Raw genomic sequence first — 23,827 nt, forward strand, 5'->3', positions numbered from 1 at the left:
CCTAAAAGTATGAACATCTTGAAAGCAGCCTAGAATGAACCATTATATCTACCCTAGTGATTGTTTCAATACAGATATTAAACTAAGGAATGATTTGTTGTTCTTAGGGCTAGAAAAGTGGAAAAGGACATTGGGTTGATCCTTCCAATTCTGGGCTAGACCTTGGAGCCCATCTAGTACTTAGGAGAGAAGAGAAGGAAGAAGACATAAAAGTACCAATTGACTGAAAAGGAGGAAAAATACAAAATGGCTTTCTCTTACTAAAAGGGGAAGAACCCAATTCTGGCTGTTAAAGAACCAAAGACATTCAATATCTGCTTCACACCCAATCCCCAGCAGGGGCAGCGGTAAGATTTGATTTTACATGTTCTTTACAGAGAGGAAAGGCACTAAGAAACTATTAGTTACTCACACCTATGATGGTTCAGGCCCAGCAGCAATAGCAGTCCTATTCTAAGTTCTGACAGATGCTTCTTGGGACAGGCAGTGTGGCCTCCAGAAGGACCCTGAGTAAGCTGAGACCAACCACATCCCTGCTTTTACTCATCGGGGGTATACCAACAGGAGTGCTCCTTCTAATTTGTTGTCTTTGCAGGGCATGGCTAACAATGAGCCAAGGACCTCACACTCTCTCATTCCAGAGCCCAAAGGTCTTTGCTCAGAACTTAATAGGTGGGAGTTAATGGAAAATCCGATGCTTTCCTGGCTTGCTGATTTCTCCCAGGTGCCTGAGAATCCAGCTGATACTTGAACTCTGCATACTTCTCTTGGAACCTTGGTAGAGACCCTCACCATCTCTAACCTCAAATAGATTTAGGCAAAGAGTGCATTAGCACCTGACTCCCACCCGGCACAAGTGGCTACTTACCCCAGTCTATCCACACAGGCTGAAGAGATGAGATTATATTGACAACCTGTGTCAACCAAGGCTTTCACATCCTTTCCAGCACACTGTGTAAAGGAAACATACTGATCAGCAGGAACCAGAGAAGCAAAAGGGAAGGGAGCAAGCAGCAGATGTCATATGAAAGGCAGGGCTGGAGAGCGTCTCACAATTATGGGTTGGTCATGTCTCATCTTTAACCACTGCTGAGTCTCCTTTTAGGAGCCTTTTTCCGACTGAATCTAGAGCTGACAGAGGATCCCAAAGGACTTTCAGTATTTAATTCTACATACTAAGTAGCTCTTAATCGTGTGTGTGTGTGTGTGTGTGTGTGTGTGTGTGTGTATTACACACCCTTCTCCAAATCTGATGAAAGCTTTGGTCTTTATCTCCCATAAAGATGCACATGCATAAAAATATTACATATACTTCCTGTAAAATTCACTTATGAATTCTATGATAAGACCCATGCTCTATACACTTTGGAGGAGAGGGCCCCACTATGAGAATCACAATGGGCCCACATCCTACTCTCCAGAAAACCCTGGAAAAACTATTCTCAGAACATTACCTGGCAAGAAACCAAAATCATGTCATCATCGTCAGACTTCTTTAATCCCTCAAACTTAGCCTGATTCAGTTTGTTGGTCTTGGAGGACCAAGGGACACGACTACTTCGAAGTTTAGACAGGTTGGTTTCCATGAGGCGCCTCTGCAGAATGTTATGAGGTTGCTTGAGGAATAGAAAGCAGAAGATTCTTAGTGACAGGTCATTTCCCCCTTTTCCCATTGTCCCCCAGGTACTGCAGAAATAATAAAGAAGCCTCACATAACTGAGCTCTACCTTTGCTTCTTATTTATTTTTCCTTCAAGCAGAGACTTCATTGGTATTATCAGAACAGGTACTATAAATCAATTTGTAATAGGCCACCGTGAATGAAAGAAACAGCAAGGTGGGACACTGGAAAATGTGGCTAGGGCCAGTGAATATTCTATGGCTAAAGAGAACTGAGGAACCCCTGGGATTTGGATTACCTAGGCCTGCTGTCTTTCCTCCCCTTACAATGGCATTTCAGGAGAAAAGTGACCCTAGTCTAAGTGGAATAAATGTATCCTCCCAGGTAACTTATAGAAGAAGCAGTTTGTTCTCACAGGCCAAAGAAACCTACCCAGTACTGGCTGTCAGAAGCTCTGCCTACTTATATTTCAAGTTTTCCTCCCTTACAGCCTCATGTTTTGGACCTAGTCTGCATATACCTTGGTAGCCTGACTCTCCCGTGGGCTGAGTAACCCATGGGTTGGGGTGGGAAGAGAGGAATTCATACCTGCTGAGCAATCCTCTCAGGAGACATACTTTAGAACCTGGCAGAACCCACAGGAATAATCCCTACTAACATCCCCTGGACTTCAAGAAGCATAGTGCAACTCTTGCCATAGTCTTGTTATCCATTCTCCCTCTCTCCAATGGGCTAAAAAGTGGGAGTATAAATGGGGCAGAAACTGATCAAGAAACAGGAGACTTAATTAGACCTTATATCTACGTCAGGATACCTAATGTTAGGAGGCAGAATGAGGAATGTGAATTCAAGTCTGCTCTTTGACAGAACTTAGAGAGTTCATAAGGCAGCCATATCCATGCTCTGCTCTTTCTACCCAAAGTGGCCTCTAGAAAATATGTTACCTCATAATAAGGACTTATTTGATCCACAGAATTTCTATACACAGCATCTTATTCTCAGTTTACAATAATATTTAAAATCTCTCAAAGGAAAGACTCCAAGTTTCTATATAACACATACCAGATGCCTTTCAATTTTAGGGGGAAGAAAATCACTCTTAGAAGGTCAGAGCCTAGAATTTTCCCAGGAAAGGGGACAGAACTGGGTAAGGCCTTCATTATCCACCACCTTACAATTTCTGAGGAAGAATGGAGTCAGAGCCATGACTCACTGTAACCCTGGTAAGGCGAAGAAATGGATTCCCAAAATACACAGGTTCTTGGCAAAGCAGATTCTAAATTAGTATCCTTGAGAAAAGGAGAGAGAGAGGCACTTAAAATGAGAGCTTCTTAACTTGATAAGGAGCTAGAGGAAGTGCTAACTCTGTCAGATTTCCTTTGAGAATGATTTGCTCCTCAAAAGAAACAAAGTCTTCATTCTTACTCTCTCACTAATAAGCCTGAATTTCTAGATCAAGTCATATGAAAGCAGGGTGTTTGCTTCTGTCAAGTCCACACTCAGCAGAACCAACTGAATTTGTACAACTGTAAGCTGAATTTGTAGAACTGAAGATCAGAAAGGACTTCAAAGGCCAATAAAGGAAAGCCCTCCTCACTGAAAATTTGGGGCTTTCCTTCTACATCAGTCTTGCTGAACACAGCTTTATCTCACTACTCCTAATCTTTCAAAGGAGTCTAATCATCACTTGACAAATGAGGAAAAATCTGAAATTATTTTCCTCGAAGTCATCTCTCTTCTGAATTTTCCTCCTTCCCTCCTCCTCAGGTTATAAAACATGTTCAAAGTTCTCATACATTAGGGAGAAAACACATAACCTCAGATCCTTTCTCCTCAGCTCTACATCCTCCTCTAATTACACCCTTGTCTTAAATGGTCTATTTTTAAAGAAGCCAAAAACTTCCTGATATCCTTCACTGAGATTACTTCTGATCCCACAACATCAATAAAAATCTCCTCATTTCCAAATCTGGTGATATTTTTCAGCCTTCATTTTCCTTGACTTCTCTAGGGCATTTGACCCTGCTGACAATTCCTGTATTTGTTCTTTTCTTTAGTAACCAAAAAAGTTTCAAACATAATACATGCTCAGTGAAAAAATTCAAATATCTGAAGTATATAAAGTCAAAAGGGAAAGCCTCCCAACCTCTCAACCTTTTCTCAGTCCCACTCCCTACAAATAACCACCCTTAAATTTAGAAGAATATCCTTCCAAAACTTTTAGTACATTTACAAACATACATAAAAACAGGATCATACTATAACACTGTTCTAAAATTTTCTATTTTTGTTTAATATATGAAAGACATTTTTCTATGTCAGCACATGTAAGTCTCTTTGTTCATTTTCACAACTAAAAGTATTGATGGTATAGTTCAGGAATTGAAAATTCACAGCTGATAAATCCCTATGAACCTCAGGAATATTTTTCTGTGGTCATTTTATTATGCCTACATGTTTTAAATGACAGTGTAACTGCACATTTGCCTCTGCTCCCAACCAAGGTTTCACTAAAATCATAATCAAGGAACAAGAAAGACCTAAACATACAAGAGCAAAAAGAACAATAAAGGAAACAACAATAACAAAAAAGGAGAGACAAAAAGAGACAACATTTTGGAATCTGAGAAGCAAAAAGAAAAGTGGTAACTGACCTAAGAGTATAGAAAGCTAAGTGCTTCACACCATTCCACTTCACACAATGCTAGAGTGGCAGACTGCCAGTTGTTTACCAAATCCATGTTCTCCTATTCTTACTGTATAGATAACTAGATTGTTTCCCAGCCTTCTTTGCGGTTAGGCATGACCAGAGGACTGAGTTCTAGCATAGAGAATGTGAGGAGAAGTGACATACACCACTTCTAAACCTGACCCACAAAAATGTCCTGTGCACACTCCTCCATTCTTTTACTCTTCTCACTGGTTAGAATGGAGACGACCCTTGGGGTAACCTTCTTGGAGGTCACATGTTGAAGACAGAAAAGCCACTGTCAGCCTGGGTCCCTCAGTGACTCCGTGGAAGAGGGCTGTCTTGCTGACCTTTCTACTAGTAGTGTTACTTAAGAAAAAATAAACTATCATGTTTGAGCTATTATATATTTTGGGGTCTAGCTGTAAAAGCAGTTTTCCTATTCAAACTAAAACTCTGAAAAGGCTGAGAAGTTAGAGGTATTAGAACTTCTACGATTAGAGGGTGGGAAATACATTAGTATAAAGCCTGCATAAAACTCCCACTTGACCCACACAACTGGGAAGTACGCCAAAAGTTTATTCTTTTTGAAATAGTAACTCAAAAGACTCTGGTTGGTTAATAGTTTGTCTAAGCTTAGAAATTATGTACTGTCGGATTTCTAGAACAGCTAAGGGTGAGGATAGAGTGCCATACTAAGCCAGAGCTGAAGGATGTGGGTTTAAGGATTGAAAAAAACCCACATAGGTCCTCATATAATGAAAGAAAAAAGATCTACAACAAGATTTCACATCACTATGAATTTTTGGAATATTATGAGTGACACAGATTCCAAAAGCTTCCAAGAAGAAAAAGATGATCCAAATACAAAGGATTTGGACCCAGAATGGCATAGGACAATTCAACGGTAATAATGGAAGCTAAAAGACAATGTAATAATACTTTTTAAAAACCTGACAGTGCATAATTTCTTAACCAGCCAAACTATAAATCAAGACTTGGGAAAGTTAATTCCCAATCATCCTCAAGAAGCTACTGAAGGATATGCTCCACTGAAATGAGGGAAACCAATGAACAAGGAAAAAATCATAGGGTTCAAGAATAGAGGATCCAATAGAAAAGAGAGGCAAAGGACATTCTGAGAATGGCCCTGAAGGAAAAGTCTAGAATACAGGATATGTAGCAGGCCTTGAGAGCAACCAGTCCAAAACGAAAATTGGAGGATGGAGGGCTCCAGGAAGGACGTCTCCAAGAAAAAAGAGATGGACCTGCTAGATCATCTACAGTTTTAAGGTTCTTGGAGATTTAAATTTTACATAGAAAATAAAATGGGCAATTGGTAATTTTGAGAAAAAGAAATACTTGCATGAGAAAGGAAATATATAGTACATTATTTGACCCAGTTGCAAATAAAATGAACATAGTCACAATAATATAAGCAGTAAATGCTGATTGGACCCCAAACAGTTATTTAACAGAATATTAGTATAATAGAGAGGACATGACAAAGAGGTGTAAGAGAATTAAAGCCTTACCTATTTAGTAGAAAATCCGTAGATAACGGTAAAATCAATAGGTCAAGAAATAGTAGTTTCACCATTTACCTAGCTATATGGAGACCCCTAGCACAAGGAATAGTCTAAATTTTTTTAAAGTTTTAAATTACATACATGCATTTTTTATAAAAATAAACAATAAATGAAAAAATACACCCCATATATTAGGAAAGTATTCAGCCACAAGAAAAATCAACCTACAATGGCTTAAAATGGAGGTATATTTTTTCTCATATAACAAGAAGTCTGGAGGTAGGCAGATGCTGGCAATAATTCAGCAGTTTAATAGTTTCAGGGCTACCGTCTCTGTACTCTTGGATATCCCCTCATGATCATATGATGGCTGCCCCAGCTCCTAGTATTAAATCTACATATAGGAGGAAAGAGGAAGGGACTATGTGCCATCTATCCCTTTTATCAGGAAAGCAAAAACTTTCCCAGAAATTCCCTCAGTATTTTCCCTGTATCTTTCTTGGTCAGAATTCTCAAGGCCAGTCTTAAGTAAAAGGGGGTTGGGAGAGAATCCAGCTTTTCTAATCTCTATAGAGGAGTCAGGCAGGTAGAAAAGGGCTGAGAATGGGTGATGATTTAGCTATCCAACAGTGTCGGCCAAATCATGCAAAGACCAAAGCGTGTGTGTGTGTGTGTGTGTGTGTGTGTGTGTGTGTGAACATACAATGTAACTTAGGCAGGTATAATTCCAGCTCACTCTATAACTACCTTGGCACCTATTTTCTTACATCTGCCCTACTTTCTGCATTTTATTTTATTATCAAGTTTTTATTTAAATTCTAGTTACTTAACATATATGGTAAGATTGCTTTCAGGTGTAGAATTTAGTGATTCGTCACTTACATGTAACATACAAAGTTCATCACAACAGGTGCCCTCCTTAATACCTATCACCCATTTAGCCCCCTACTTTCTGCATTTTAAAACAGAACATCCTTACTGTATGGTGACTAACATAATAAAAAATTATTATAAAAAAATAAAAATAAGAAAAATAAAACAGCACATCCTCTGCAGACATTTGAGTTTGTGGTACAGTTACACCTCAACTTAACTATTTAACTACTAATGGACATTTAGATTGTTTCCACATGTCTGTCATTAGAAACAATGCTACAGTAAAACTCAACATTCCATTTTTCTAGACACTCTCCTCCACTGGCTTCTAAAAGCACTTTTCTGTCTATTCACCATCTTTTTTACTGGTTCCTTTAAATCATCACTCTGTCTTTTGTCCTTTTCTCACTGTACATATCCTTTCAAGGCAACCTTATCTACTTTCATTGCATAAATTACTACCTTTATGATGATGACTCTATCTCATGCCCAGACCTCACTGTTGAGTTTCAGTTGCAGATTCAACTGCCACTTTGAAATTCTACTTAGACATTCCACAGGTACTTTGAAACTTAACTTGTCCCACTGATCTTTCCCACAAAACCTGCACTTTCTCCCTTATTTCCTATCTCGGTGAATGAAAACTCCGCCTCTTTAACACCTTGTATTTCTCTCTCCATTTCTACTGTAATTGCTAAATTCAAGCAATCTCCTAAAAGATTTTCATGGTCTCCTTACCCTACAGTGGTTCTCTTGACAGCTATAACAAATACAAAATCTTCAACTTAACATTTAAGATCTTCCACTACCACTCATCTTCCTTCCCAATCTTATCTTTATTCCTCCATGAAGTCTTTCTACTTTTTTTTTTAAGATTTTATTTATTTATTTGACAAAGAGAGAGAGAGCACACAAGCAGGAGAGAGGCAGAGGGAGAAGCATTCTCCCCACTGAGAGGGAGCCCGAAGTCTCTCTCCTTTCAGCAAAATGACCAGTTGTCACATATTACCTTGGGCAAATCGCTAATCTTGCTAGGCATTACTTTTCTCAAGCCTTGCTTTCTTCATCAGTAATCAAAGAAGTTTGAGCTCCAAGGTCCTGTTCACTTTTAATATTCTGGATCATTTCCTTCCCACCACCTTGTAAAATTACACCACCATACACACATCCGTTCTTTTTTTTTTTTTAAATAAGATTTTATTTATTTGTCAGAGAGAGAGAGAAAGCAAGTACAAGCAGGGGGAACAGCAGGCAGAGGGAGAAGCAGGCTCCCTGCTGAGCAGGGAACCCGATGCCAGACTTGATCCCAGGACCCTGGGATCATGACCTGAGCTGAAGGCAGACCTTTAACCAACTGAGCCACCCAGGTGTCCCAACACCCATCCATTCTTGATTCTTTTCTTTCCCTAACCCTCCCTCCCAAAGTACTGTTGTTGCTTCCTCTAAAACGTATCTAGAATTGATCTTCTTCTCCCCATCTTTACCTCCAGTCTGATTGAAACCACCATCACTTTTTTCTTGTATACTTACAGAAGTTGTATACTTGTATACTTACAGAAGTTGTTAGACCTTAAAAATGCAATGTAGGGACCCCTGGGGGGCTCGCTTGGTTAAGCGGCTGCCTTCAGTTCAGGTCATGAACCCAGGACCTCCTGGGATCAAGTTCTGTGTCGGGCTCCCTGCTGGTCAGGGAGCCTGCTTCTTCCTCTCCCCACCGCCCCCCCAACGTGCTTTCTCTCAAATAAATAAATAAATAAATAAATAAAATCTTTAAAAAAATGCAATGTAACTTTAATTGTCCTCATCCTCTAAGTTTTATTTTAAATAATGCAATTTTAAAAAAAATTGAGGTATAATTACATTATACATACATTATATTAGTTATAGGTATATGACATAATAATTTCATATTTACATACACTGAAAAATGTTCACAATAAGTCTAGTTAACATCCATAACCATATATAGTTATAATTTTTTCTTTTTTTCTTATAATAAGGACTTTTAAGATCCACCCTCTTAGCAACTTTCAAATATGCAATACACTATAATTAACAATAGTCATCATGCTGTTTATGATATCCCCATGACTTATATTTTTATAACTAGATGTTTGTACAATTTGACCACCTTCCTCCATTCCACCCCCCTGCCCTCCAGCAACCACCAATCTGTTCTCCATATCAATGAGCTTGGTTGTTTTGTTTGTTTTGTTTTTTAGATTCCACATATAAATTAGATCATATGGTATTTGTCTTTCTCTGTCTGACTTATTTCACTTAGCTTATACCCTCATGGTCATCCATGTTGTCACAAATGGCAAGATTTAATTTTTTTATGGCTATATATATATATATCACATTTTCTTTGTCCGTTCATCCACAGATGGACACCTAGGTTGCTTCCATATATATACATATATTTCTTGGCTCATCATTTCTTATCTGAACTGCAAAAAACTCCTAACTTGTCTTCTGCCTCTTTTCACCCTTCTTCCAATTCATTCTCTACATAGCAACGAGGGTGAGTTTTTAAAAATATAAGTTAGATAATACATTCCCTTCAATGGCTTCCTATTGTTCTTTGAACAAAATTCAAACTTCTCACCACGGTCTATATGGTTCTGCATCATCTGATCCCTGTCCATTTCTCCAACCTCTATCTATATACCATATACATGCCACACTCCCTTTATTCATCCACACCTCCTTGCTCAAAAACTCCTTCCCATTCCAAAGCCTTTGCACTTGCTATTCCCTCTGTCTGAAATGTTCTCCCACTAACATTTCAAATAGTTAGCTTGCTCTCATCTTTCAAGTCTCAGCTCAAATGTCATTCCATCAAAGATATCCTCCCTGCCTGTACTATTTAAAGTGGATACCCCACCACTATAGTTATTAACACATTCCACTATTTCTTTCATAGTAATTATAAATTATTTTGCTTATTCACTTGTTTACTATTTCACTCCCCCACTAGATTGTTAATTCCACAAGGGCAGGGACCTTAATTTTCTAGATCACAGCTATATCCTTAGCTCTTGATATAGTACCGAACGAACAAATTTCTACTCTTTACTTCTTCAAAAAGCCTTTCTTAACATCATCTAGTTCTTTCTTTCAGAATCCCTTCAATACTTACACATTATGTAATTTGTACTACTTACTTTCCTACTCCTTGACTACTGCTTTGTAAATTTACTTAAGCGGTTTATTTTTATGTTTATTGAAATACTGGCTTTTCAAGAACTGTATCCTACTTTCCTGATGTCCGTCAAAATACACACTAGTAATTAACTAGAAAGGTGCTACAGGCACTCTGGTAACCTTCTGGACATAATTCTCTAGTCATCCTCCTGACATGGATCTTGCTTTATGCTTTACCTCAATAAGGTTAACTACTAATCTAAGCAGTCCCTCGTTCTCTACTGTTCTTGAAATGTGTTTGCTAAACCCTTACCAGGGTTTAGGCATCTAAACCTTAGCAGCAAGCTCAGATGTGCTGCCTTCATTAACATCAAGAGTTTCCGAAGGAAATGGGCTCTGTGGGCAGTGCTGTATTCTGGGAAGAAAGAGCTGAGGTTCCTCAATCTGGCACCCAATATGCTTAAATATCTCTTCTAATCAGGCTGTAGCGTGGGAAGATAAGTGAGGTGAGAGGAAGTAGATTATAATGCGAGAATGCCACAAAATCATGATTTGAGCAAGAACTTCTAAGGCCACTTTCTCAATCCCTTTACCTATCTGCACTGAACCCAGACAGAATCAAACTAATGGAATTTCGTGGTTCACAGAATAGACCAGACTGGAAAATAGGGGAAATGACATAAGTCTACCTTTTTTGTAGCATTTACTCCCAAGGTTTCTAACTAGAAATACAACCACAGCTAGAACCACTCAGAAATAGGGGTTAGCAAATACAGTCCACAAGCCAAATCCAGCCTGATGCCTATTTTTATATATAAAAGTTTATTGAAACACAACCAACTCCACTCATTTACTATCTATGGCTGCTTTTGCAGTACGATAGCAGAGCTAAGTAGCTGAAACAGAGACTGTTTGGACTGAAAAGCTGAAAATAGTTACTCTCTGGTCCTTTACAGAATAAGTTTGCCAATCCTTGCTTAGAGTAGTGTTTAAAATATATGCTTTACAACTAACATAACATAATAAAAAATTATTATAAAAATAAAATAAAATATATGCTTTACAGAATTAGACCTATAAATACAGAGAGCAAACTGATGGTTGCCAGAGGGAAGGGGGTGGGAGAGGTGTGAAAATTGGGTGAAGGGAAGTGAGAGATACAGACTTCCAGGTATGGAATGAATATGTCATGGGAAGAAAAGACAAAAAAAAATGATATTGGGGCATTTGTATGGTGACAGATGGTAGCTACACTTGTGGTCAGCATAGCATAACCTATAGAGAAGCTGAACCACTATGTTGTACACCTGATACCAATGTAACAATAGTGTCAACTATATTCAAATAAAAAATTAAAATTAAATAAGAAAAAAATAAAAATAAACTGTTGAGAGAAAAATCCACCAAACTCAAAATCTGTATCTGCCAAATTATCTGTCAAAAGTGAAGAAATAAAGACTGTCTCAGAAAAACAAAAATTGAGGAAATTTGTTGCTAGTGATGTGCCTTGCAAGAAATATTAGAGAAGCTTTTTAGAGAGAAGGCAAATAATATAAGTATGAAACCTGGATCTCTATAAAGACAGGAAGACCACTGTAAAATCAATAAGTGAAACTAAAATAAAACCTTTCCTTTTTCTTATTCTTAATTACTGTAACACAGAACAGTTTTTTCAAAATTATAACATCACTAATATACTTGATTACATATGCTTTTATATAATGCTTTTATACAGTATATGCTGATATATTCTTATGTATAGGTGAAATGAAATTAATAACAGCAATGACACAAGGGATGGGAGAAAGGAATTAGGATTATTTTGTTATTATAAAATGTTGAGGAAGATCATGGAAAAGACATGACCACTGGTTGACCCATAAGTTGGGACTGTACCATCCAAGACTTACCCCCACCCCTGTTCTTGGAATGTGAATTCCATTTGGATTTCCCACTCCCAGAGGCTGCTCCAGAACACAGCCTTGAGATAGTGCTATGGTGTTGAGAACACCTGCATGGTATGCGTAAGTGAACCTAGTCAGGCCTTCCAATAAACTTTTAAAATTTCGTGGGCAGGTGCAGAGATCAACTCATCTTAGTGATACCCAAGACAGGCCTCATATGTAAGTTCCCTTTGCTTATTTAACCTGTCACCTACCAATAAAATAAAATAAAATAAAAATAAAATAAAAATAAAAAAATGAAATATATTCTTTAGAGTCAGACAAAGTTGAGTTCAAGTTAGTAAGAACTTTGTAGTGCATCTGTAAGGATTAAATGAGATGTCCATATGGAGCACTTAACCCTGTGTCAGGTATACAGTAAGCACTCAAATGGTGCTAAGCATATGTTTGTGTATATGTGTATTTAAAATTCTCAAGCTCAGCCTAAAATTGAAGCTGATTACCATTCATCTTTTTTTTCTAAAAGGGCATGAAATCATCCTATCCTATTTTAGTCTTTCTTTAAAGTTTGTAGATAAACATGGACTCCTGACTGACTCTCATTTCAAGTCTAATATATGTCTATCAGGTCTTGGAAATCTAAAAAGCACCAGTATCTGTGCCTTCTCTTCTTTGTGTACTAGTTGAACATATAATATGTGACCCATTCTACCCCATGGGAACACAGACAGGTTGTTTTTGGGTTTACAGTTGCTCACAAGCACATGAGGATCTATCTAAGGCAGGCTGTCATATTGCCCTAGACCTTCTGTATGACCCCAAAACATGTAATTTCAAAGAGAAGAGCCTTATTCCTAATTGTTATCTGCTTTGTGGACTGGTCTGAGACAGTGGTTTCTCAGGTGCCCGTGGTGGACTGCATTTTTGTTAGGAAGGATTCACACATAGGCAGGGATTGGACCAGATAAACTGTAAAGTTCTTACTCTGAGGTTCTATAAGGCACACTCTGGCAGCAGCCTTCTCCCCATAACATCTCATAGTCAGTTGACTTACCATGAAATGATGAAACTGTAAGCAAATATTGATCTCCATCACTATTGTCACCTCAGGCCAGAGTAATCACTTCTTCCACTGAACTCCTCTAGTGCTTATTGACTGTAACACCTTGGCAACTAACATAGCTTCCTGGTGGTGTTATCTTCTTGTGAAACTGTCTACTCAACAGCTACACTTGATTAACTAAGAGCTATTCCAAACTTAAGTCATTCAAAAATTAAATTCCTGGTTCTTATTCCTTATCCCTAATCTGCTCTTCCTGTAGTCTTTACTCATTTCGGTAAATGGCAACTTTATTCTTCCAATTGCTAGATCAAAAACCTTAAGGTCATTTCTGACTACTCTTTCTTTCAGATCCTTAATCTCATCTATCAACTAAATTTGTCAGCTCTACCTCCAAAATACATCCAGGACCTGATGTTTCCTTGTCCCTTTCACAGCTATCACACTGCCCTGAGCCACCTTCATCTTTCACCTCGATTACCATATAACAGCCTCCAAATCAACCTCCTTGCTTCTACTCTTGCCCCTCTTCAGCCTAATCTACACAGTAGTCTGAGTAATCTTTTTATAAAATAAGTCATGTCATGTTACCGCTCTGCACAAAGTCTTCTACTGGTTTCCCATAACAGATTAAAAGCCAAATATATGTACAATGACCTATACGGTCCTGAGTAGTCTGACCTCCAACTACTTCTCTGGTGTTATCTCCTATCACCCTCCCACTTGCTCATTTTGCTCTGGCCACAATGACCTTCTTACAGTTTTTCAATCATATCAAGTACACTGACACTTCAGGCTTTTGCACTTTCGGTTCCTTCTGTCTAGAACATTCCTTCCCAAGATATTTGCTCTCTGACCTCCTTCAGTATCTCCTAAAATGTAATCTTATCAGACAGGCCTTCCCTGACCGTCTTATATAAAGTACAAGTTTCCACTCCTCTCTACCCTGGCCATGGTACTCTCTCTTCACCTTACCATGGTTCACCTTCTCCATAGCACTTATTGCTACTTGATATATTACATATTTACTTGTTTTTATTTTCTGCCTTCTCCCCCTCACAACAACAAGCTCCATTAGGACAGAAACTCCATTTTGGTTCACTATCATATCTTTAATGCCTAGAGTATTGACTGACATGTAATAATCATTCAATAAATATTTGTGGAATAAATTAATTAATCTATCCTGTCCCCCTGTCCCCCCTGTCCCCCTAACCTATATAAACTTCTTGTAGAAAGAAACTTTGCTATCTTCTTCGTGGTCTGAGCACCTAGCACTGCGTCCTGAACACAGCAAGTGTTCAAATAATGTCTCCTATGATTAGGATACAATCATGGCTCTGAAAATCTTCAGTTTGCACCAACTCCTGGTATTATATTGGTATTTCTTGCTCCTCTTCTAATGCTCCAAAGCTCTCTGATTCAAAACCTGTAGCATTATGGGTGTCTTGTGGCATTCTGATCAGGTAGATCAGATACTCAGAATATAGGGCTAGTCATTTCACGGTCAGTTTGCTTTGCTGTGTTCCACCATCCTTGCTCTGGCCTCTATTCCTAATTCTAGTGAGTATTTTAAAGAATTTGGCTATAAGCAGAATCAATCATAGATAGGAAAGAAAACACTCTTTCTATTGCTGGACAACTAAGGATACGGCTGGATGGTCAGTAACATTATCATATAGGAAAGACAGCATGTATTACCCCATGACAGGATGGGTTTATTTTTTGCTTTGTTTTTTGGTTTTTTTGGACAGGACTGTTGTTGTTTTTTTTTTATAGCAGAAATACCATTTTTCACTTTTGCAAAACTTTTTCAATAATACTGTTCGATATTTATGAGGTAGAGGTGAAACCAGGAAGTGAGCCTCTCATGTTGCTGCTGGTGGGATATAAATTGACCCAATTCTATAGGAAAGCAGTTTGACAATGTTTCCAAAGTGATGGGACTGTTTTTAAAAATTAAAAAGTCCTTACCTCAATGAAAAGAACATTTATGAAACTAGTAGCTAAGACAAAGAAAAGACAAAGGGCAAAACTCTAAGAGTGGAGATTTTTTTTTTCTCCAGCTTCATCAACTTTTAAAAAAAATAGTAAATCACATAACATATTACTCATATCTCCGATTTTGGTTTTTAATATAATACATAAAAAATCACAAAATGAAAGGATGAACAAAATAAGATAACCAGACATAAGAAATAAGATTAATATCCACACTACACTTTGTAGCAGCCAACTACACACAAACAGGAATGGGACAAAGGCACTTCCCTGGGGCCAACAGAAGACCACACCTGATTGCCTATGGGTCACAGGCTGGTATCAAATAGTGAATGTTACGGAAACAACATGGTAAAAGGTAGATAATGCATAAAATTCAAAATTCATAGAAGTGTAATTCTAATATAGGTCACTAGTGTGAGGAAAACAACCCACAGTCTCCTCTACTGAGACTCAATTAAAACTAATTTGTCCTCTATTTCTGTACCATCAGCAACAACAAACACCTAATTTGTCCTTTCCCCCATCTCCCTCTGGTGCCATCCCCTCCTTTTTTCCTCTTCTATTTAGTTTGTACTATAGACCTATTCAATCAGAATTTCACTTCAGTGAGAGAAAATTGAGTCAACACTGGTCTATACTACCAGATGTATCCATGAAGTGAAGTGATAGGGTACTTATAAGGTTATTTCTTAGATTGAACTGAGGCAGCAACATCAGTTCTAAGAGAGCTTAATCCTGCTACCTCACCCCAGTACCACAGCTTTCCTTTCCCTACCTCAATCCGCCTTGGTTTCTGTGACCTGTTCTAGATCTTCTGTGCAATCATTTGCACATTAAGGGTGTGAGAACAGTGAAAGTGGGATATCAAGTCCATGGCAAAGGTGGGGATGGAGGTAGGGGGCAGAGAAAGTGTGAACCCTAATTCACGGTCTCACAGTAAACTGCTGGGCATCATATCTATGGCAATAACTTACTTCTTAAGGATGCTTCCTTCCTACTGCCTATGTTTTATGTTATCAGCTCCTGTGTGGCTCAACTCACACAGACTGGAGTCAGAAAAGCAGATGGAATTCTTCCTACACAGGATTAAGTAATATAAGGAATGCTAAGCAGAGGGATAGAGTGGTAGTTTCTCAGGGACAGGGAATTCCGACAGCCCAGGACAACCAAATGTCAATCATTTTCTTAAATCCAGCATATGGGGAAGAAAAACATTCCACATTTTACTTCTTTTCCTAAATACTCTCTCTTTATTCATTCCTGAGGCTTCTAGGAACTAGGATTATTTTGGCCTAAAGGTAAGAAAGCTTAGACCTGGTTTGCTAAATGAATCTAGACTGCTTTAAATTGAAAGAAGAAAGAGAGTTCTCTTTTCTAGGAATGTATTTCAGTCACTCACCACTCTGAGTGAGCATAAATTAGATTGACTCTTCTGTGGCTTTTGCAAGAAAACTATCTTAGAGGAAAAAAAAGAGCAAAATAACTGGGTAGTCATCCCCTGCTCAAAAATAACTAAAATTACTTTTTATCACAATGGGGGAGGGCAAATCGGATATTAGTATCTGTGTGTCATTAGAGATGTTTTAAAAAAAAAAGGAAGTGGATTCAGAAGTTCTTCATAGTCATCTGGGGCTTGAAATGGCAATTTCCGTGGACCAGCTGACTCTTTTCCTTCCCTGCCAAATTAATACTCCAAAATCTCAAAAAATACTTAAAAAATTGTACAGAGCACCTACCTCATTTAAAAGACATTTAACTAATGCTTCACAAGTTATTGCCCAGATGAATAAAGTGATTGTGAAATTCAAGAAAACATGTAAACTACAAGACTCCAAATAGGAGCACGTGGGTGGCTCAGGTGGTCAAGCAGCTGCCTCTTAATTTCAGCTCAGGTCATGATCTCAGGGTCCTGGAATGAAGCCTGTGTTGGGCTCCATGCTCAGCAGGGAGTCCGCTTGAGGATTCTCCCCCCCAGCCCCTACCCCCTGCTCTCGTGTGTGCTCTCTCTCTCTCTCTCTCTCTCTCAAATAAATAAATCTTTTTAAAAAAGAAAGAAAAAGAAAAGAAAACTTCAGATAAAACCACAAAGCTAAACATATATTTGGGCCAATACCACTATAGTGACTGAAGGATGAGAGTCAATACAGTTCTTTAAATTAGTGACCCTGAACCATCCACTCCCTCCTGTAGAGGACAGCATGGTCTTTGAACCCAGACCTCCAGTCCTGGAGTTTCTCCTTCTTAAGGCGAAGAACAACCCTGCCAGAAAAAGCCTGCACCAGCTCCAGCTCCAGCTCCAGACGTTAGCTGGTCAGTGAGATGGAGCAGCCTGGCTTCCTCTCTCCATCCACTCTTTGGGGGTAGGGGGAGCGTAGGGGGAGAGATGAGATTGACGAAGAGATGTCTGGGGTTCAAGAACCCTCCTTCACATTCGACCCTTTCTCTCTCTCCCCACTCAGGATGGAAGGTTAAGGTAGATAAGCCCAAAATCAAAAGGAGGAGATTTTGCACAGGGGGAAATGTATTTAACAAAATCATCTGGGTATGGTGACTGCCAAGAACCCCCTCGCACTTCTTCCTCTCCTTCCACTAGGAGTCACCTCTGTCCGGGTCACTGGACCGGCCAAGCAGCCCCGCCAGGCCAGGCTCAATCATGCAGCCAAATCAGGTACTAGGAGTAAGACTAACGGGAAGGAAAAGGCGACCAGAGGGCAGAAGGCAGGGCAGGGTCTCCGACGCGAGAGGAGAGAGGCACGAAGGGAAGAGGGCGAGCGGAAGGCAGCGCGAGCTGGTAAAGCCACGACGGAACCCCGAGGGAAAGCCGAGCAGGGAGATGCTGGATGAGAGGAGTTGGAAACAGCAAGAGCGAGACCGCGGACCGCGGCAGGAGGGGCGGGAGCGGGGGCCTGGCCGGTGACTCAGTGAAAGAGGCCAAGGCTGGGCCCCGGGAGCCGCGCGGCGCGAAGGTGACCGGCCGCCGCGCGCGGACATCCCGAGGCGGGCGCGGCCGCGGGGGCTCACCGTGTCCTTGGACGAGCCCAGCTTCTTGAGGCCGTCCAAGGGCAGCAGGTCGGCGGAGTCCTTATGAATGAACTGCACGGCCTGTTTCATCCGGCGCTGCTGCCGCAGCGACGCCGCCTCCCTCATGTCCGTCTCCTTGCGGCCGCCCTCGCTGAGGAGCCCTGAGTAAAACATCGCTGAGGCGCTCGCGGCCCAGCGTCCCCGGTCGCTCCCCGCTTCCCGGCCGCCCTCAGCCTCGAGCTCCTCCACCGCCGCGAGAGCCGCGCGCCGAGCGTTTTATAGCCGAGCGTGACGTCACGGGGGAGCAGCCAGTGCGCGCGCGGAGGGGCGGGGCCAGCACGACACCCCCACCTAGCGCTCGGCTCCCCGGCGTCCGCGGCCGCTGTGGGCCTCCGCGCCGCCTCGGTGAAGGGAAGGACCCGCGAGGAAGGGTGACGCCGGCCGGACTGACTCACAGCGCCGAGGGTCTACCAGGACCGCTTTACCCAACAGCCCTTTCCCGCTGTGGGTGCCCTGCCTCCCCTGGAGCGGGATAGAGTGTAGGCGGCCCCAGGGTGCAGCAGCCTCTCCCACACCAGCCGCCGCCGTCCCCGACTCACGCTCACCTGGCCACGCCGTGGCCGACCCCGGGATTACCGCCAGCTGTGCCATGCCCCAAATCCCTCCGCCCGCGCAGCTGCTGGGCTGTGCAAAGTCCCACGTCCGCGCCCCTCCGGGAGCCCCAGCGTCCACAGCGCACTTCAGAGTTGGGAAGGCTCAGGATTTCTGCAACTTTAGGTCGGTCCCCACCCACCAGGCCACGTGACTGGGGAGGGGGCAGCCCCTGCGGGCTGGCTGGAGCCGGCTTTCCGCGGACAACCCCCCCCCACACACACTATTCTGGCTCTTGGCACCCTGTGTTCGGGGTCCTTGCATCCGCAGGTGCCAGCCGGGGCCGCAGGGGCGGCTGGATACCTGCGGGTCAGCCTAGCGCTGAGGAACGGCGATGATCCCCGCCTCCGTGCGACTGCACAGGACTGCGTGCCTCACACCTGCTCTTCGGAACACTGGGCAGAAAAGCACCTTTTTCTCAGCCGACACTTCGGGGTTGCCGTTGGGGAGGGTCTTTCTCTGTCCCCTCCAGCATGTTTCCAGGAGCGATGGGAACCCGGTTTTCTTTGAGTCTTTCCTACTCACTCTCAAGCCATTCTTTCTTCTTTTTCTTTTTTTTAATAATAACAATAGACTTTATTTTTTTCACTTTTTATTTAAATTCAATTTAAAAAATTTTTAAAAATTTTATTTATTTGAGAGAGAGAGGGAGAGAACAGAGGGAGAGTGAGAGGGAGAAGCACACTCCCTGCTGAGCAGGGAGCAGGATGTGGGACTTGATGCCAGGACACTGAGATCTTGACCTTGAGTTGAAGCCTGGCAGCCTAACCAACTGAGCCACCCTGCCGCTCTATTTAAATTCAGTTTAGTTAGCATAGAGTATAGTATTAGTTTCAGGGGTAGGATTTAGTGATTCATCAGTTGTATATAATACCCAGTGGTCATTACATCAAGTGCCATCCTTAATGCCTATCACCCGTTACCCCATTACCCCATCCTCCCACCCACTTTCCCTCCGGTAGCCCTGTTTTTTTTTCCTGTAGTTAAGAGTCTCTTATGGTTTGCCTCTCTCTTTGTTTTCATCTTATTTTATTTTTCCTTCCCTTCCTCTATGTTCATCTGTTTTGTTTCTTAAATTTCACATAAGTAAAATCATACGGTATTTGTCTTCCTCTGACTGACTTATTTCATTTAGCTTAATACTCTCTAGTTCCCTTAACGTGGTTGCAAATGGCAAGATTTCATTCTTTTCAATGGCTGAGTAATATTTCATTGTATATAAACACCATATCTTCTTTATCCATTCATCTGTGGGTGGACATCTGGGCTCTTTCCATATTTTGGCTGTTGTGGACATTGTTACTATAAACATTGGGGTGCATGTGCCCCTTTGAATCACTATTCTTGTATTCTTTGGATAAATACCTAGGAGTGCAATTGCTGGGTCTAGTGTAGCCCTATTTTTAACTTTTTGAGGGACCTCTATACTGTTTTCCAGAGTTTCTGTACCATTTTGCATTTAAGCCATTCTAATGGGTCCTTCAGGCTTCCTGGCTTCTGGCCTGTGTATTGTGACTTAATACAAACCACATTTCCACCACCACTGCCCTCTCCCACCCTGTCTCACAGGAGGAGACAGGAAGCAGAAAGATCCACTCTCTAAAGAGAACCAACAAAACTAACAATAACAACATTTACTGAGCCTTTACTATGTATCACATCCCGGCATAAACACTTAAAATGCCATATTTCATTGAATCCTGGCAATAGCTTATGAGACAGTATTATCCAAAAACCCTGTTTTACCCGCAAATACCTGAGACTTCCTAACTGGTCTCCTGAATGTTCCTTGGTTCCCTTCCAATCCATTGTTCTTTGCTGCCAAAGCAACCTTTTCAAACTACAAGTGTGATCATCTCACCTCTCAGTTTAGAGCACCACATATTGCTCTTAAGACCCACATTCTTGCATGGTCTACCCCACTTGGCTCTCCAATCTGTACTTCAGCCTCATGAGGCTTCTTCCAGTTCCTTGGAGGAGCCGTTCTTGCCAAATGGCCTACCTTGAATATCCTGTTCTCTCTGCATGGAATGTCCCTTCTACCTTGTTCACTAAACAGACCTCAGCTCCATTATAATTTATTAGGAAAGCCTTCTCTGACCTCCCAGAATGGGTGAATTTTCCCTAAATATATGCTCTGCAACTCTTCTGGACTTTTCACCATTTTTTTGGTGGTAATGGTGAGGGTGTTATCAGTTGATTAATATTTATCTCCTTCACTAACTGTAGCTCTAAGAAGGCATCTGAGTCTTATTTTTTGCTTACCATTAAATCCTTAGCACAGCACATACAAGGTGGTCAATAAATTCTAGTGTAAGGATGACAAGAAGTTAAGGTCTTGCCCAAGGAAGGCAAGTGGTACAGCTGGAATTTTAAAACCAGACTATCTGCCCCCAGAACCGGTGCTGGACTTCCCAGACCTGGAAGGACTGGGTTTCACCTCATGAACCTGCTCCTTGCCCTCCATTCCTGTCTTCAAGGCTTGCCCTAGATTCACAGCTCACAGACTGCTTGTGGGAAAATAAATCCAGAAGGCTGCTCACCTGGCTTCAAGAAAGCCTCCACCCAGCCCCATTCATGGAGGGCAGGATCTCTTAGAGAGAGGGGTCAAGAAGGAGGTGGGATTGCAGCTCACCTTCCAGTCCCTTGGCACGCTTCCAGCAGTGAACAGCAGTGGCTGCCCTGGCCCCTTCTGTCCTCTTGCCTGGATTCCTGCCTGGTCACTCCTCCAGGCATGAATCGCCCAGGGAACAGTGAAAGACAGCCTTGCCTTGTTTCTCTAGGACGGGTACCTCTGAGCTTGGAGGCTCCAGCAGCCAGAGCCCCTGGGGCTTACGCTGGGACAGCACTTTCCTCTGGGAGGAAGCCAGGCAGGCAGATTCCAGTTCCCCACTCCTCAGACAATTCAGCTCAGGCTCGCAGCCTTTTTTGCTGAGGATGACCCAATGGAAGAAAGGGGCTCTTTTTATAACAAGATTCCCCTCCCTCCGGGAACACCAGAACGCTGAATGTCTCTGATTGAACTGAATTCATCCGTATCAAGTGTGGCTGAAAAGTGAACAGGGCTTTGGCTGGAGCTATCTTTCTGTGGATGCAGGGCTCTTCGCTGTAGTGGGATTTGTGTTCTGCAGTTGGCTCTGCAGCCAAATGACAATTGGTTCCCTTATCTCTTAGAGATCTTTGTCAGCCAGACTGATGCCATCACTGCTCTCAAGCGGGGGCCAGTGTGGTGAGAGTAGCCTGCACATACACTGTGAGTTTTTGCAAACTCCAGCCTGGCCGCTCCGTTTAAGGAGCGTCACCTCTGCTCAGTTTATCCAGTTTGCCCAAATAACATGAGAAAGTCACTTCCTGCCTCTAAGCCTCAGCTGCCATATCTATAAAATGGATGCAGGGAGATTGCATATAAAATTGGGCTTTGTGAACTCTGGAGGGCTTTGCCATCGGAAAAGATCATTATTAATTCTCCATATAGCCAACCTTCCCTGCCCTATTGACCTATCTTGGAAGAAGCATAATATAGTTGTTAAAAGCACAGGCTTTGGAGTTTGACACATTAGGCCTGAGTCCCTGCGCTGCCACTTACCAGCTATGTGACTAGGAAGTTTCCTTTGCTACTGTGTTTTCGTTCCTCATCTAGGAAATGATGCCAGTAACATATGTACCTCTCAGGGTTGCTGTGAGGATTAAATAAAATGATACACGTAACACACGGCACAAGGTAGCTACCCTCTTCTCGCTTGAGACAGACTCGGGAGAACCTGTAGGTTGCTGAGTCTCAGAGCGGGCCCTGGCCTATGCCTGCTCCAAGCCTTTCTACAAAATTCCAGGCAATGCGAGTCAGACCTGAGCATCTTACCCCATCTCTGGAGCCAAGGCCTCCCGAGGCAGGGGCTGGCCAGCTCTCCTCCTGTCCCTGGTGCCTCTGGATTCTGAATGTACCATGTCATGTGGTTTCTATACTGAAGTTCTCTACATCCTTGGCTGTTATAGATGATCAGTCCTTGAAAATTGTTCTAGACAAGCTGATGCTGTTACAATCAGAATTTTATTTGTGTTGTTCTTATGATAAGTGACAGAAGCCCTGTTGCAAATGTCTTAAGCAGAAGTGTAAACTTTTTGGTCCTCTTATTTAAAAGTGCTCGGACTTCAGGCATGGCTGGATCCAAGGGCTCAAATGACATTATCACTGTAGGCACTGAGGTGATGCCGCTGTAGGCAGGCTCTTCCCGTCTCTTGGCTGTCAGCAGCTCCCAGCTTACAATCTCTTCTCCCAGGACTCCACCTTTCGGTCTTCAGCTAACAGGGAGACCTTTGAGAATGGGATATAGGATGAGTGCTGGGGCCAGGAGGCCAGGTGATTAGATGAGAAGAGCAGAGGGGAAGAGAGATGGCCAAGGAGTTTTTAATCCCCCTCCTCTCCTTTCCACCCACACATATTTTGTTCTGACTTTGCCCTTGGGCACCCTTGGAAGTAATGGCCCTGCCCCGATCCCCCTTTGCTCACCACCCCCATCCTTATAGCTGCAGAGTCTGCTTTCTCCTCTGGTGCCCTCCGTACCACGCCATCTCCCTCTGTCAGGAGGATTGTTCAAACAGCTGTCCCCTGCAGGTACCATATGTGTGCCGGGGTCTCTGGCTACACAGAGCCCATGACTTGGCACCCAGCCCTGAAGATTGTGTCTACTTTGGCAGGTCAAAGCAAAGACGAGATATTTCTATCTTCTTCCTTCGGAGTGATTCCCAGCGTCACCGAAGTCTCATAAAACAGGGCTGATGGCAGCCCTGCTGGTGTTTTCCAAAGTTGGCTGGGTCTTTTGGATTCATTCCTGTTAGCAATGATTTTGTTTCATTTCTTGGGATAAGGACAGGCTGTGACCTCAAATCAGAGAGCAAAGAGGAGAGAAAGAGGTGGGGGGAAATCATGGTATCTGAAGCAAGAGTACCTGGGGGAGAGAGGGGAGTCTAGGCTTGGCTTTGAATCTGGCTCTGCCCCTTGGTTGCTGTGGGACCTTGGCCAAATTACTGCAGCTCTCAAAGCCTCAGTTTACCCGCCTGGCAGGGCTCTGTGTGGTTTAAATAAAATGACGTAAAGCACAGTTCCTGGCACAAAGTGAGCCCTCAATAAATACGTGTCCTCTCCCCATCTCATTCCCCTCTCCAAGATAGCAGAGAACCTGGAGAAAGACCAGCCTTCCAGAGGCCAGGGGAGAGCTCTGCAGTCTGGAAACAGATCTCTGAAGATGGCAAGCCTCTCAGAACGCACTAGGCCTGAACATCCCGCTCCCAGCCAAAGGCAAGAAAGCTGCAGGGCAGCTCGCGCTGG

The 23,827-nt window shown here is 42.2% G+C and overlaps 1 protein-coding gene across 5 annotated transcripts in view; it reads right to left on the reverse strand.

Annotated features, from left to right (window-relative positions):
- Positions 1–18,097, reverse strand: part of LOC103656411 (transmembrane protein 9B) — a 52,002-nt gene extending 33,905 nt beyond the window's left edge. For 3 of the 5 annotated variants that reach the window (XM_040630760.1, XM_040630759.1, XM_040630761.1), the window contains exons 1-3: positions 17,851–18,097; positions 1,455–1,616; positions 869–951 (exon numbers count right to left, since the gene is read on the reverse strand). In XM_040630760.1, the coding sequence (XP_040486694.1) occupies positions 869–951; positions 1,455–1,616; positions 17,851–18,024 (419 nt within the window). In that variant the 5' untranslated portion in view covers positions 18,025–18,097. The remainder of the gene's footprint in view (positions 1–868; positions 952–1,454; positions 1,617–17,850) is intronic. The other 2 variants (XM_040630757.1, XM_040630758.1) reach the window with 2 other exon arrangements.
- Between the last annotated feature and the right edge of the window lie 5,730 nt (positions 18,098–23,827).

This window comes from Ursus maritimus, unplaced genomic scaffold (genome assembly GCF_017311325.1).
Source record: "Ursus maritimus isolate PB19 unplaced genomic scaffold, ASM1731132v1 scaffold_16, whole genome shotgun sequence".
Lineage (NCBI taxonomy): Eukaryota > Metazoa > Chordata > Mammalia > Carnivora > Ursidae > Ursus > Ursus maritimus.